Source organism: Malaclemys terrapin, chromosome 7 (assembly GCF_027887155.1).
Source record: "Malaclemys terrapin pileata isolate rMalTer1 chromosome 7, rMalTer1.hap1, whole genome shotgun sequence".
In the NCBI taxonomy this organism is placed as follows: domain Eukaryota; kingdom Metazoa; phylum Chordata; order Testudines; family Emydidae; genus Malaclemys; species Malaclemys terrapin.
This window is the reverse complement of record NC_071511.1, coordinates 42,752,085-42,767,165: the sequence shown is the minus strand read 5'-3', so window position 1 is coordinate 42,767,165 and position 15,081 is coordinate 42,752,085. Positions and strand designations below refer to the sequence as shown.

General features: G+C 46.9%; 1 protein-coding gene across 3 annotated transcripts in view; it reads left to right on the top strand.

The window, feature by feature from the left end:
- The window catches only part of PRKCD (protein kinase C delta), a 156,928-nt gene that overhangs the window by 84,063 nt on the left and 57,784 nt on the right, over window positions 1-15,081 (top strand). For all 3 annotated transcript variants that reach the window (XM_054035727.1, XM_054035726.1, XM_054035728.1), the window contains exons 3-4: window positions 4,957-5,156; window positions 14,983-15,043. In XM_054035727.1, the coding sequence (XP_053891702.1) occupies window positions 4,957-5,156; window positions 14,983-15,043 (261 nt within the window). The remainder of the gene's footprint in view (window positions 1-4,956; window positions 5,157-14,982; window positions 15,044-15,081) is intronic.

The following is a 15,081-nucleotide window of genomic DNA, read 5'->3' as shown; positions in this document are numbered from 1 at the left end:
ACTGTAGGGTCAATAACAACACACCAGGATGGGGCAGTATGATGCTTTCTCGGGGTACCCAGGATTGTGATTCATCTTGTTACCCTCCTGCCTCAGAAGGAGAGTGAGACTTCCTTGTGCTTAACTGGGTGTTAGCTACCCAAGCAATCTCCTCAGGGTTCTGCCAGTCCTTGCTGTGCCTAGATGCATGCCAGTCCCCAAACCTCCTTGAAGCATTCCCCTGCATGGCCAGCACTTAGCCACTGAACACTCTCAGAAATTACCAGGTAAACTGTCCCCAAAAGAACAGTGCACACATGAGCTTCTTCGATTCACCTATAACATTACAGCACAGAGATATGATTGTTTTCACTATAAATATAAGTTTATTATCAAAAGGCTAAAATTTAGTGAGTAAGGATAACAAAGGAAAGAGAAATGTGTATATATAAAACTAAGTATAATATGCTTCATAGAGTCTCAACTTAACTTTATCAGGCTAAAACCTTTGTCTACAATAGTTTCTCAGCTAAAGTAATCTTTCAGTGTCTCCAGCCAACATTGCTTGGATCCCTCTTTCATGAATTCAAAAAGCACTGACCTTTTTGCTTCCTCAGTGAAGGACAAAAAGGTGTCCTTTTTGCCTTCCCATTGTATCCCCAAAGTCAGTGTTTTGTCCCCAGAGTCAGGATGACAATTGTGGTTTATTCCCATGTGTGCTGACTCCATGTTGCCTTCACATCCTCATGTCACTGTCATATGCAAACAGGCTTCCATTGTGTTAGCTTACAATGCTTATTTTACATGTGAACCAAGGCAGAAGTATACATCCTTTGTCTGGTCAAAACCTGCTTGTTAAGCCTGTTTTGATTCAGTCTTTAAAACGTATTTCTGTGTGTGTGTACACACATATACACAGCTCTGTAAATATCAACCCTACATACATCTCACAATGATTATGAGGATCAGTATGACCTAAGCTTTTAGTAGAGACCTCATTTGATGGTCTTTGCTTTCATAGTATTTGTGCAATATGGTGGGTGTAGTGAGTTTGTCAAGCCAGTCAGAAGTTACTATTACAGAACAATGAACCCTTTTGCCAGTTGGCCTTGAGTGGTTCTTAAGGTCACAGGCAGTAAGGTGACACAGAACAAGATCCAGCAACCTCATGCTGAAAATCTTGTTTTAATGGGGTTGGAAAAAAGAGGCTCACTAGGGGGCTTGAGCGCCTCCTGTCGGGTGGGTGCAAACCTGCACACACTCTCTTCATGGTGCGCCACCCTTCCCCCTGCTCTCCCCCCCCCCCCCCCCCCCGTCAGCTGTTGCCCTTGTCAGGTGGGTCTTCAGTGGCTCAGCCCTCTGGCCGAGTCACACACAATCAATATGGATGAATGCACAAACCCTTTCTGGGATAAAAGGTCCAACAGTTGAGAAGGACTACTGAGGAAAGGGAGAGAAAGCAGGTGCAGTCTCAGCTTTCCTTTTCCCTCCCAATCTCTTTCTCCTTTTGGAGTGGTGGTGGATTGGGCCTTTACAGTGGGAGAAAGAAGCTCATTTCCAGTTTTCATGGGTGTGTTCTGTGGAGCTAGAGGGTGTCATGAATAATTTTGTTGGGACTTAACGTTACTGCATCCTGAGTAGGGAAAAGATCATCCCCTGGGACAAATATAGAAACACTAGAAAAAGTAAATTTGCATGGGGTTTGGGATTAAGCAGATTATAAAACGGGTAGGCAACCTTTCAGAAGTGGTGTGCCAAGTCTTCATTTATTCACTTTAATTTAAGGTTTCGCATGTCAGTAATACATTTTAACATTTTTTAGAAGGTGTCTCTCTCTAAGTCTATATTATATAACTAAACTATTGTTGTATGTAAAGTAAACAAGGTTAAGAAGCTTCATTTAAAATTAAATTAAAATGCTGATCTTACGCCGCCAGCCTGCTCAGCCCGCTGGGTGGGGAGGGGGTTCAGGGCAGAGGGCTGGGTGTTGGGGGGGGGACTCGAGGTCAGGGCAGAAGGCTGGAGTGTGTGGAGGTGCAGGGGACAAGGCTGGGTGTGGGGGGGGTTCAGGACAGAGGGCTGGGTGTTGGGGGGGACTCAAGGTCAGGGCAGAGGGCTGGGGGGTGTGGAGGTGCAGGGCACAAGGCTGGGGGGGGTTCAGGGCAGAGGGATGAGGCTGTGGGGGTGCAGGGCAGAGGGATGGGTTTGTGTTGGGGTGGGGGGTTCAGGGTAGAGGGGTGGGGAGTGCAGGGCAGAAGGCTGGGAGGGATATGCCCTGTTCCACCCCCTTCCCCCAGGCCCGTCCCTACCTCTCTCTGCCTGCTCTATGGAGCAGCGAGCACGCTGCGCTCGGCTCTGCTCCTCTGGGGGGAGGAGGGGCCAGAATGCACCACGTTGTGGGAAGAAACGGGACAGGGGGGAAGCTTGGCTGCTGCAGGACCAAGCTTCTGCCTCCTGCCCCCGCAGGGGAGAGCAGTGGGTGGGGGAGCTGAGTGGGGCTGGGGGCCAGGACCCCCCCACCGTTCTCCCCTGTGGGAGCAGGAGGCAGAAGCTTGGTCCTGCGGCAGCCAAGCTTCCCTCCTCCCCCGCTTCTTCTCCCAGCGTGGCACTTTCCGGCCCCTCCGCCCCTTCTCCTCCTCCTCTCACCAGGCAGGCAGCGTGCCACTCAAAATCGGCTCGCGTGCTGTGTTTGGCATGCGTGCCGTAGGTTGCCAACCCCTGTTATAAAACATTAAAAAGTAATTTAAAGAGACTCTTGTAAATAGACAAAATAGGAAATGACTGAACATTCTTCTCTATTGCTGTTCGTCAGTGACATTGATGTATTAATATTTGTAGGCAGGTAACTTGATCAATGACAAATCCTGACTAATATGAATTATTTTAAATAAATAAATAAATAAAAATCAGCATGGCTTGGTGGAATCATCTCCAGCAACTCTGGCTGCTCCTTCAGTCTTGAATATTTTTAAAGAATACGTACATGTGTAAAATACCTATTCAGTGTGTAAACTTTAAACAAGTTTCCACATAGAATTTCCACAGGAAATGGGTCCCTGCTAGTGTCTAATAGACTTTTGTTTAGTTAAAAGGTTTCTAGAAGCCTGGGAATCTTTTTTGTTCCGTGGAATGGTTTCCCGATGCTCAGTGCTGTAACTTCTGTAACTCTGCTGTAACAGAGCACTTTTAATGGGACTTATAAGATCCATATAACAGACCTAAAAAGGCAGGGATGGGTGCATATATTTCTCTCTATATTGAAGGATCTCTTCATTAATATTACTCTTTCTGATGTTCCAGGGGCAACTTTCTATAATACAGTGCTTTCTGAGGAGAGGGTTCCGTTTTTAACAATCAGATGACTAGACCGGTCTACTGGATGTGCCATGCAGAAAACCTAGTCTTGATGGCCAGTTTCTTATTGCCCGGTGCAGCAGAAACCCCAAGCAATGGGGAGATAGCATGCTCATCCCATAGATTTTTAGGAAGTGTCTTGTGGTTCAACAGACGCCCTTACACCTAATTAAGTACAACCACGTATATCGCCAGTTAGCCATTCCTATCTTTTGTTTGAAAGATGATCGTGATGTTGGAGAAGAAAAACAGGGGTATGAGAAGATCCTTTAGGATTATAATAAAAGTTCTGTCTAACTTAGGGCTTTCTATAGTTACTCTCACTATCTGTTTATCTAAAAACCTTCATAGTAGCTATAGAGAGTGCTGAGTTCTGGAAGGAACTTTTGATAAATTGAAACCTTTGCTATGATTAGCTGTCTACAAGACTGAATTCCAGGTAAAAGCTTTTGAATACAAGTAAAGGAGAAAAAACAGAAGGTCATAACAAAATGCAGGAGATACTCAGGTGGCTGTTTGTGAACGTTTTGAGAATGCCTTTTGGCAAGCAGACTTAAGCTTACTTGTCAAAGCTGTAATTTGTAATGCTGTTCTTGGCAGGCATTCCCTAATAAAGCAATACTAAGGTGTTATTCTTTACTGCTGTTTAGACAGCTCATCACAATGAGCAGAGTGCATCAAACAAACTGTTATTGAATTAATACAAACTTAACTTGGAATTCATGCTTCAGAAAGGTGTTTAGATAATAAGGGCCCAACCCTTCCCTCATTGGAGTAAACAGGAATTCTACCAGTTACTTTGATGGGAGGAAGATCATGGCCTAACTCCTTTGGGTAGGGGCTGTGCTCTTGTTCTGGTTTGTACAGCACTAGCACAGGAGAATCCCAGTTGGTGACTAAGGCTTCTCTGCACCATGATAATAGAAATAATAATAATAATTGAAGCACATGCATGCTGTACAGCAAGAGGGAGGTCCTGCAATACTTTGAAAGCTGTAGAAATCATGACTGGATCAGACCACAGTACTGTTTAGAATGCCTTTTCCCTATGCTGCTTCTGAATAGAACTGTGAGAAAAATGTCAGAATAGGTTAGGAGACTAGTTAATGAGATTTTTCAGCTTCAGGCCACCAGTTGCAATTCAAACTAGGCCAGCATTAAACATCTCTTAATTTGTCATCTAGTAGTGGATGCCTGACATGAGAAGCTAGTGATCTAATCCCCATCACACAATATACTAATGCCTTCTGGGCATTTTCAGCAAACAGTCTAATGACTGAACTGAATGTCCATGAACACTGAACTACCCTCTGAACATTACCATATAGCTCTTCCCTCTAGATCCAAGTTGATGCACATTTGCATTTTCACTGCTGGTGCTTGTGCTATAACTGATATGTGGATAAACATAACTCTCAGGGATCAGAGAGTTTACCAATGTTTGAATATTTTGGTGCTTATCCGGGTGGCAACCACAACCTCATGCTTTCTGAGGTTCTCTCCTGCTTATGATTTCATAGTAAGCGTCATCTCAATGTTGTTTTTCCATTTAAAGTCAAATCAGATATTGTCATATGTAGAGCCATCACTTACCACTTACCCCACTTTCTGTGAGGTTTTCAGAGAGGGGAAAAACTTTGGTCCAGAAGAAACCCACCATGTACCCAGAATGGAAATCTTCCTTTGATGCCCACATCTATGAAGGGCGTGTCATTCAAATTGTTCTCATGAAGGCAGCAGAAGACCCACTGTCCGAGGTTACCGTAGGGGTATCAGTCTTGGCAGAGAGATGCAAGAAGGGCAACGGCAAAGCAGAGTTCTGGGTAAGTGTGAAGATGAATCCGTTCAAAATCACTCTTGTGTTTTTTGTCTTGTGTGATTTCACTCAAGCTGAATAGACATGCCATTTTGCTTTTAAAATATGAGTGTTTGCTCCCTTTTGACATGCATGCCAGTCTGTCTAAGTAAGACAGTTATTTTAGAATTGCTAATGATGTAGATAATGAAATGTCAATGTCCATGAAGTTGATAGTAAAATCCTAGGCTTCAGTGTCTGAAATAATGACCCGTATCACACTCAGAATTTATCTTAAAAAGTACCACAGACTATGAGTGTGATCAGCATATATGTTAATAGAGTTGGGTTGTCATAATTAACCTGTATATGATAAAAAGTGAAGCTAATTCTAAGTCTCTTTCATTTTGTGTATTGCTTTTCAAAAATAATTTCTACTTGTGCTGGAACAAGTTGTTTCCTTCCTTCCTGACCCCTTGCTATTTGATCACCCTTTCTTGCCCTCATGTCCTGTGACACATGCAGGGCTGGTGCAACCACTAGGTGAACTAGGCGGTCGCCTAGGATGCCAAGTGGTTGGGGGAACCAAAAAGCTCCCTCCGTATTTCCCCGGACATGTCCTTTTCGTCTTTAAATAGCCGTCCGGGAGGAATTGGTAGAAAGGTCCGGGATTCCCCACCCACCCACCCCCATGCTGAGTGTGGCATGGATGATTGGGCGCTTGGGCCTGATTGAGCCGCTCCCATTGGCCTCCAGCAGCCAGAGTCCCTCCCCCGCTTCCCCCTTCCCCTGCCTCAGCGCCGCGTCGCCAGCATTCTGCGGGGGAGGGGCTCTGCACTCGGCAGCCTGTTTGGTTTGGCTCCACGTGGAGCCAGCGGCTCGAGCAGCATGGTGGTAAGGGGAGTCCCGGGGGGCTGGTGGGGGGAGGGTTGGATGGGTCAGGAGTTCTGGGGGGGGCTGTCAGGGGGCAGGGGTGTGGAGAGGGATCGGAGCAGTCAGGGAGCAGGCAGGGTTGGATGGGTCAGGAGTTCTGGGGGTCCTGTCAGGGGGCAGGGAGTGGTTGGATGGGGCCAGGGGCGGCTCTATGTATTTTGCCACCCCAAGCACGGCAGTGAGGCGGCTTTCGGCGGCATGCCTGCGGGAGATCTGCTGGTAATGCAGAATCGGCGGCATGCCTGCGGGATGTCCGCCAGTCCCGCGCCTTCGGTGTACCCACCGCCGAAACCGCGGGACCAGCGGACCTCTCACAGGCATGCCACCAAAGGCAGCCTGACTGCCACTCTCATGGCGACCGGTAGGCCGCTCCCTGCGGCTTGCCGCCCCAGGCACGCGCTTGGTGCGCTGGTGCCTGTAGCCGCCCTTGGATGGGGCGTGGGAATCCCGGGGGTATGTCTGGGGACGGGGGTATGGATAAGGGTTGGGGCAGTCAGGGGACAAGTAGGGGGTAGGGTACTAGGGGGGCAGATAGGGTGGGGGGGTCTCAGGAGGGGGCAGTCAGGGGACAAGGAGCGGAGGGGTTGGAGGTTCTGATGGGGGCAGGATGTGGGAGGGAGTGGATGGGGACGAGGCTCTTCTCCCCCTTCCATCCTCTTTTTTTGATTGCTGAAATATGGTAACGGCAGGGAGGAGCCGCCTTCTGGAGGCACTGGAGAGCCAGAGTTTCAGCTTGCGGGGGCGGCGCACCCCAGCCATGGAGGAGCCAGCATGGCACAGGGAGGCAGCAGCCCTGCAAAGGCGACGGCACTGCTGGCAGGGAGCAGCCGCGCCTCCTGCCCATGCTGTGGCCCGGTGCCCCCGCACCCCCGGCGGGCTCCTGCAGGCTGCAGCAGATGCATGCAGTCGGCGGCCCCTGTGCGCCCCCCGGCTCCCCCCTCGCCACGCTCGGGCTCTGCCGTTCCTGTGTGTGTGTGTGTGTGTGTGTGTGTGAGCCGCCGCTGCCTCTCCCGGGGGGAGGCTCCTCCACGGCTGGGGCTTGCTGCTGCTGCAAGCAGGCTCTCCAGTGCCTTCAGAAGGCGGCTCCTCTCTGCCGAGCTGCTGCAGCGGCCCAAGCCTGGCAAAGCTAGTGAGTGGACTCGGGCGGGGGTCACTGGGGTGAGGTGGGGAGGGCTCGTATGGGGGCTGTGCATACTTCAGGGGAGTTCAGGGGGTGGGGAGGGGTGAACCTGGCCCCTGGGCTCTATAAAGGCTCATTGGGATTTGCCCCTCAGTGAAGAGATGTGCGGGGGGCGAGGGGGGAGGGCACAAGGTGGAAGTTTCGCCTAGGCTGCAAACTATCCTTGCCCCGGCCCTGGACACATGTGACCAGTTCTGTTTACAAATGCAGTTTTGAATGCCTTGTTTCTAAACAAAAGCTCACTGTTGCAATGATTATCATTTTGTCTCTGCTATTTACATGGCAAATGATTTGCAAACCTGTTAAAACTTCCTCATTAAATACTTAGATGATAAAAAAAATCTTTTGGATGCCACTGTCTCATCTTGCCCTTGAGTAAAGAGCAGCTCTGTCTTATGGGATGAGGGTCTGGTTTATCTCAAAAGATTGAATGTTTTCTCAGTAGTCCTGTGGTCTCCATATGTATTATTTTACTAAATGAGTTCTGCCATAAAACCTTGACTCAAGCATAGAAAAATAACAAAGTAGGGGACCTTTGTGTTTAAAGTGGCTTCAAATTAGGCAATATAAAATTCATCAGAACTTTCATAGTTGCTTCATGACATTTTACAAATTTCCTAAACACAGTTCCGAGTCTGAGTTAATCATTTTGGAAATGATTCTGGGTAGGTAGACATTGAAAACCTCAAGTGACAAAAAGATGGAAACATTCAAAATTATGTTTTCAATAGAAACGGGATCAGAACCCTGGATCTGAACATCCAAACATCTGGTGAAATTCAGATCAGAATTCAAACTTTGCAGCCTGGGCAGGGATGAGCTGCCAAAATATTAACAACCGGTTCCCTCCTCCTCACCCCATGAGGGGGTCATGCCTCCCCTGCTCCCCGGGGGTCATGCCCCATCCAACCCCCCATGTTCCTTGACACCCCACCCCCCAGGACTCCTGCCCCATCCACCCCCCCTTCCCTGTCCCCTAACTGCCCCCTGCCGCCCCATCCAACCCCTCCTCTCATTCCTGATGGCCCCCCGGGACTCCTGCCCCATTCAACCACCCCTTCTCTCTATCCCGACTGCCCCTGGAAGCCCTGTCCCTGACTGTCCCCCACCGCCCCATCCAACACCCCTGCTCTTTCCTGACTGCCTCCCCCAGGACCCTTGCCCCCATTCAATCCCCCTGTTTCCTGCCTTCTGACCGCCCCGACCCTAATCCACTCCCCTGCCCTCTATCCAACACCCCTTCCCTGCCCCCCTTACCGCACTGCCTGGAGATGGGGGCTGCACCGCCTGGCCAGTTGGAGTCGGGGCCGGGGGCTGTAGCCACGCCGCCCGGAGTTGGGGCCGGGCCTGAGCCGCAGGGCTGCAGGCCGGCCCGGAGTCGGGGCTGGGGCCAGGCCCAGAACCCTGCCACCCGGCCGGCTGGAGTCAGGGCCCGGGACTGGACTGGAGCCGCGCGGTGCCTGGAGCCCTCCTCACGTCCCCCGCCCCAGCTCACCTGCAGGAAGCTGCTGCTTTCTTCTCAGCCCTCTCAGGCTTCCCGCACGAACAGCTGATTCGCGGGAAGCTGGGGAGCAGAAGCCTTAAGGGGAGGAGGTGGAGGCGGAGCCGGAGCAAGGTGAGCTGGGGCCAGAGGCAGGGCAGGGAGCTGCTGGAGCTTTTGTTAAATTTAAAAGCCCTTTTAGAACCGGTTGTCCCGGGACAACCAGTTCTAAAAGGGCTTCTATATTTAACAACCGGTTCCCACGAACCGGTGGGAACCGGCTCCAGCTCACCACTGAGCCTAGGTCCATCTCTAATCATAGAATCATAGAATATCAGGGGTGGAAGGGACCTCAGGAGGTCATCTAGTCCAACCCCCTGCTCAAAGCAGGACCAATTCCCAACTAACTCATCCCATTTATATATATAAATATATATATATTTAATATATTGATGTTTTCATTTGATTAATTTGACTTAACTAATTTTTCATTAACTAAAATCCTAACTGTCATATTACAAAACTGTTTCCCCCTTCCCCTTCTACACTTCCATAGTTTCATACATTTGAAGTGAACAAGGAAATATTTTTCTAATGCATTTGTGATTTCCCCTTTTTCCTCATTCACTGAGGTAGACCAGACCCTAATCCCATAATACAGAGCTGCTGTATCACTCAAGGTCAAGATGAGTTAGCGGCATCCAACAGATTTTTTTTTTTGGTATTTTGAAGTGCTTGTTCTCATTACTTACAGCAGTGGCATAATCCGTGTTTAAAATATTAGTGGGTCTCTGCATATTAAATCAGTCATTCAGAAATACCTGCCTAATAATTCAGAGTCTGTAAATATGGCTTATGCTTGCCATAATTTGGATGGGACCTCTCCATTTATATGATTGGGGACACCCAATTATGATTGTACCTAGTAAGAAAGTATTACATCGCCTAATATGCATGTAAGGGTAAAAGTGGACTCTAGAGAGCTCTACCGGAAGGCTGCTGTGTCTGATAATACAGGAACCTGTCTATCTCTGCCCATGAGAGAGACAAGATACATGAGGTAAACTTTTATTGGCCCAACTTTTGGTGGTGGAAGGGACAAGCTTTTATGCTTCACACAGCTCTCCTTCAGGTCTGGGGAAGGTAACCAGTTCGTCTAAGCTAAATACAAAGTGGGAGAGATAATTAAACATAAGAGGTGCACACGTGCTGTAGGCGTCCACTTAAAATGATGTGGGCAATTAAGGGTTAACAGGCAGTGGAGTGTGTTACAAATTGTGGTAAGGAGCCATAAAACCAGTGTCTTTGTTAAGTCTGTGGTTTTAGTGTCTAGCAGAGTTATGAATTTAAGTTCCCATGCTTGTCTTTTGAAGGTATTACGCAGGTTTCGTTTGAGGAAAAGGACTGAGAGGTCAGTATGTTGCTTTGTGAAGAGTGTTCTCCCACGGATGATATTGTGTTTTTGTCTTGTATCGTTTCTCTGAGTGAGTTTATTCAAGAGCATAGTGATTGTCCAGTTTCATCCACATAGTTGTTTTGGGGGCCTTTGATGCACTGGATGAGGTACACCATAGGTTGTGATAGGTATGTGTGGGGCCCACTGATCTTGAAAGATATAGTGTGGTGTGTATTGATCATCAGAACAGTTGAGATATGTCTATAGGTTTTGCATCTGCTGTTCTGGCAGGCTCTGATGCCGCTTTTAGTTACTGTGTCCTGGTCTGTGCAGAACTTGCTTGTAATGATGACCGTGGTGAGGTTGGGGGGTTGTTTGAAGTCCAGAAGTGGGGGGGTTGGGATGTGGTCCCCATCAGGTATGGGTTGTAATTGTTTGATGATACCCAATATGGGTTCTAGTGTGGGGTGGTAGGTGACAAATAGAGTTTTTCAGTCAGTGAGTTTTTTGTATTGTATTTCGTCTTTATTGAAGCAAGTTCTCTCAGGGTATTTGGGTGGTCCGTTCTAAGATGTGATCTACTTCTCTGTGAAGGCAGATTTAGTGTTTAGTGAAGGCAGTTTTAAGTGCATTTAGTGTATCCCAGTCTTCCTCTTTGGAGCAAATTCTGCAGTATCTGAGTGCCTGGCTGTAGATAACCAATTTCTTGGTGTGTCTGGGGTGGTTACTGGATCTGTGGAGGGAAGTGTGGTGATCCATGAGTTTCTTGTATATAGTCAATTTTAGGGTTCCATTTTTGAAGCTAATGTTGGTGTCCAGGAAGTCAATACTAGAGTGGGAGTGTTCTAGAGTAAGTTTGATGTATGGGTGGTGGTGGTTAGATTTCCATCTCAACTTCATGAGGGAGCTTAGACCATCTGTTCAGAGGATGAAGAAATAATTAATGTATCTCAGGCATATCTTTGGTTTTGTGGTGCGTTCTTCCAGAAATTCTTCCTTGAGGTAGCCGTTGAAGAGGTTGGCAGATTGGGGAGCCATCTTAATACCCATGGCTGTTCCCATGGCTTGGACAAAGTGTTTGTTGTTAAATGTGAAGGATGAAATGAGTTTGATGTTTGTTGAGAGTGGATTTCTGAGCATTGTACATTATCTTGTAGGTATTTGAGGCAGGCAGTGATACCGGCATGGTGAGGGATACTGGTGTATAGGGAGATGACCTCTATGATGGCAAGGATGGTGTTCTGTGGGAGGTTGGAGTTTCTGGAGGAAGTTGATAGTGTCTTGGAGGAAGCTGGCCCTTTGTATGGTGAGTGGTTTGAGGATGGTTTTGTGTATCCTGATATTCCTTCAGTAAGAGTGCCATGGTGAGATATGGGTCTGCCTGGTTTCCTTTGTTTGTGTATCTTGAGAAGCAAGTAGAATGTCCCTTAGGTGGATCATGGGGGACAAGATGATAGTTTTTCTCAGAGATGTTTGGGGAAGGATTTAATGGTGTCTTTAAATTCCTGTGTAAATTGTGGGGCGGGGTGGTCTTTGCCTTTTTTATAGTAGGTGGGGTCAGAGAGTGTCTGTTGGCCTCACTGGCACAGCCATCTGATTAAGGACTACAATGGTGCCCGATTTGTGTGCTGGTTAGATTACTATCTGGTGGTTGGAATTCAAGGATGGTATAGCTGTTCTTTGAGTGGTGGACAGATGGTGGTGAATGTGATGTTTTGAGGAATTCCGTTGATTTATTTTGTTCCTGAAGCAATCAATGTAACGATCCAGTCTGTGCTTTCGTCCGCTGGGGGAGGGTCCAGTCAGATTATTCTTTTTTCTTGTGACCGTCTGTGGGGAGTGGTAAATAAATAAATAAATGGAGATATCCTATCTCCTAGAACTGGAAGGGACCTTGAAAGGTCATTGAGTCCAGCCCCCTGCCTCACTAGCAGGACCAAGTACTGATTTTGCCCCAGATCCCTAAGTGGCCCCCTCAAGGATCGAACTCACAACCCTGGGTTTAGCAGGCCAATGCTCAAACCACTGAGCTATCCCTCCCCCCTAGTAGTTGAGGGAGGTGTCATCTTTGTTGTGAAAGAATTCCTTGAGGCAGAGTCAGCAGAGGAATGTTTGTAGTTCTCCACATGTTTGTTCCAGTTCAGAAGAAGTTCAGTTCCTTGGAGAGTATGGATAGTTCAGTTCCAGTTAGGGGTAGTCGTGATAGATTGATGATGTGAGGGTAGTGTGTGGTATCCATGTAGTAGATCTCTGCCTTTCCCAGCATGGCTAGTGGGGTGAGTGTGGAGGAAAATTTTAGTCAATGAGAGTGGGCTGACCTGACCTCCTTAGAAGCTCTTATGTTATTCTGACGTTTAAAGCTTGCATCAAAGCAGCTAGGTTTTCCCAGAACTCAATTACTCAAGGAGAGAGTGTACCACTGGGTGTCTTGGCGTGGGAGGAGGGAACAAACAAGTGCCAGCTTGCACAGTGAGTTAGAGTCCTCCTGCCAGTGCACGGCAGGATGGCTCAGGACAGTTGGTGGAGAACAATAGTGGGGAGTATTCTTGTTGCTGCTCTGAAGAGGAGTGAGTGGAGTGCATAATTTCTTGGTGTGTGCAACACGCTGCAGTATATGTGCTTAAAGGCAGAGGGTTGGGAAGGTGGTTTGGTTGCATCCATAACCAACAAACCACTCCCCCTTTGGGAAGCAGGTGTGGTGGCTTCATGGGCCCCTCTTAGCCCTTTCTGAACGCTATTTATATAAGCCCAGGGGTTGTTACATGCGTCGGTTGGGTACAGGAAGGCCTTTTGCACCTTTTACAAGTATATTTCTGTAACACAGAGCAGGATTTGGCTCTCAGCAGATTCCGATCAATGTGGCAACAAGTATTTTAACTGCACCCAGTAATACAGACACAGCAAAATCTAAATGATGCAACACAGGATATTTCACCACAGGATGAGGCTTGATTGTATTGCTCCACTAATGGATTGCTCTGAAAATGGATTCTGCTGCACTCGAAGGCCTCTTCTCACCTTGCTGAAGGAGAAGAGAGAGCCTTAACCATTAAGGTCTTCCCCAACCCAGACTGACCATCCAAAAAAACAGTAGAGGCCAGTGAAGACCAATGAAAAGGAAAATGACATTGCTGACCATGTCTTTGTGTGTGTTTGCACTGTACCGAGCACTGTTCAGGCCCTGATATTGGTTGTGGCTTTTGAACACTACCATACTATAAGTAGTAATAAAAAATAACATGGGAAACAAGGTGAGGAGAGAGTATCTAGAATGTGAGTCCAAGACGACATGTCATTCCGTTGATGCTACACACACCAATATGGTAGCAGTATGCACTTTAAACTTAGCGGTATAGAAGATAATGGGCCAAACAGGTTTTAGAGGACATCTTTATTAAAACAAGCTTAATTCTAATTTCATTTACATGTATTGCTGGGATACAATATTAAAGTATTTGTTCATCCTTTGTATTCCAATGTAACACTTTCAAACTTTGCATGGGTTCCCTGCAGTTCTTCAGACCTGCATGTTTCGTTTTTTGGAAGTTAAAAATAAAAAAAAGCTGAATTTGAGCACAGGTGAATGGTACTGTATAGACAGCATTGTAGACTGAAGTCCTCTATTACCCATGCAACAGGTACGGTGCAGGCAGCAACTGTGCAAGCTTCCTCCATATTGCGTTAATCCTGACCTGAAGGGACCATATCTAGGGACGAGAAGGTAGTTCAGTCTCCAGTGATCTGTCTTAGGTCTGCCTGCAGAGACCGCCAACTAATAGGAGTTGTGGTGTGAATCCTTGTCCACCACTAACTTTATATAGACCAGCAGACATTCATCACAAGGTAATGACTTTTGAGAATGAGAATGGTAAACTCCATTCTCCCACTACATTTCCTTCTACCATCCAGCTCTCTAGTGATCCTTATGTGGTGCCTGGCCCTGACATAACAGAGGAGAAAGTCAGAAATGCAATCCAGGAAATGAAGAGTGGTAAGGACTTGATGAAAGTCTTGGGCGAGAGAGACATAAAATGGATGAACAGAGTCATTAAAACTATATGGCAAGACAAGAGAATTCCTGAAGACAGATGCCAGTCTATGCTGGTCCTAATACATAAGAAAGGAAGCATCAATTAACACGGAAACTGTTGATGGATAAAGCTGTTGCTGCATGGGATGAAGATACTGGAAGCGAGGGATAGGAGAATGATGGAACAAAAAAAGTTCAGCTTTAGGAGAGGACGCGGTGCCATCTTTGTAATATGGCAAGGGATAGAAAAGCAGTTAGAATACCAACAGGATAGTTTATGGAGTTTTATCGACCCAGAAGGATGCTCACACCAGCCTGAGGTTTAATAACTATGGTGCATGCTCTGTACAGATGACTTAAGAGTGATCTGAACATGTTTTGGAAAAACAAGTCCCTTTGAAGTCTAAACCACACTGCACCAGGGGTTGGCCCTAACTACCCCTGCTGTTTATCATACTGGTGGACTATGTCAGCAGGAAGATCTGTGTAAATCAAAATTAAGAAAATAAAAAAACTAACCACTCAGTCAGTTGTCTTGATTTCAGCAGAAACAAAATAAAAAGCTCAGCAACACTTTGACTGTACTGCATGGTCTGTCTGACACTGGTACATCAAAGCAATGAAAGAGGTAAGAAGAGATAAAAAGAAATAAAGTTGGCATTGTCGCTGCAATGAAATACAAGGGTTTTGGAGAAATATCCCTGTTTCCAAAGCCGTAATCCTGTAATTTTACTTAAATGACACTTTCTAATTCTATTGAGAAATATCAATTAAACTAAATCATTGCAATTATCCTATCAACCCAATAATTCACTATTGGTCTTTCCTCTCACAGCTTGACTTACAACCTCAAGGGAAGGTATTGATGGCTGTGCAATATCTTCTAGAAGATGCAGGTAAAGTAAACATTTTATTTTTGTCAAGTACCAACATT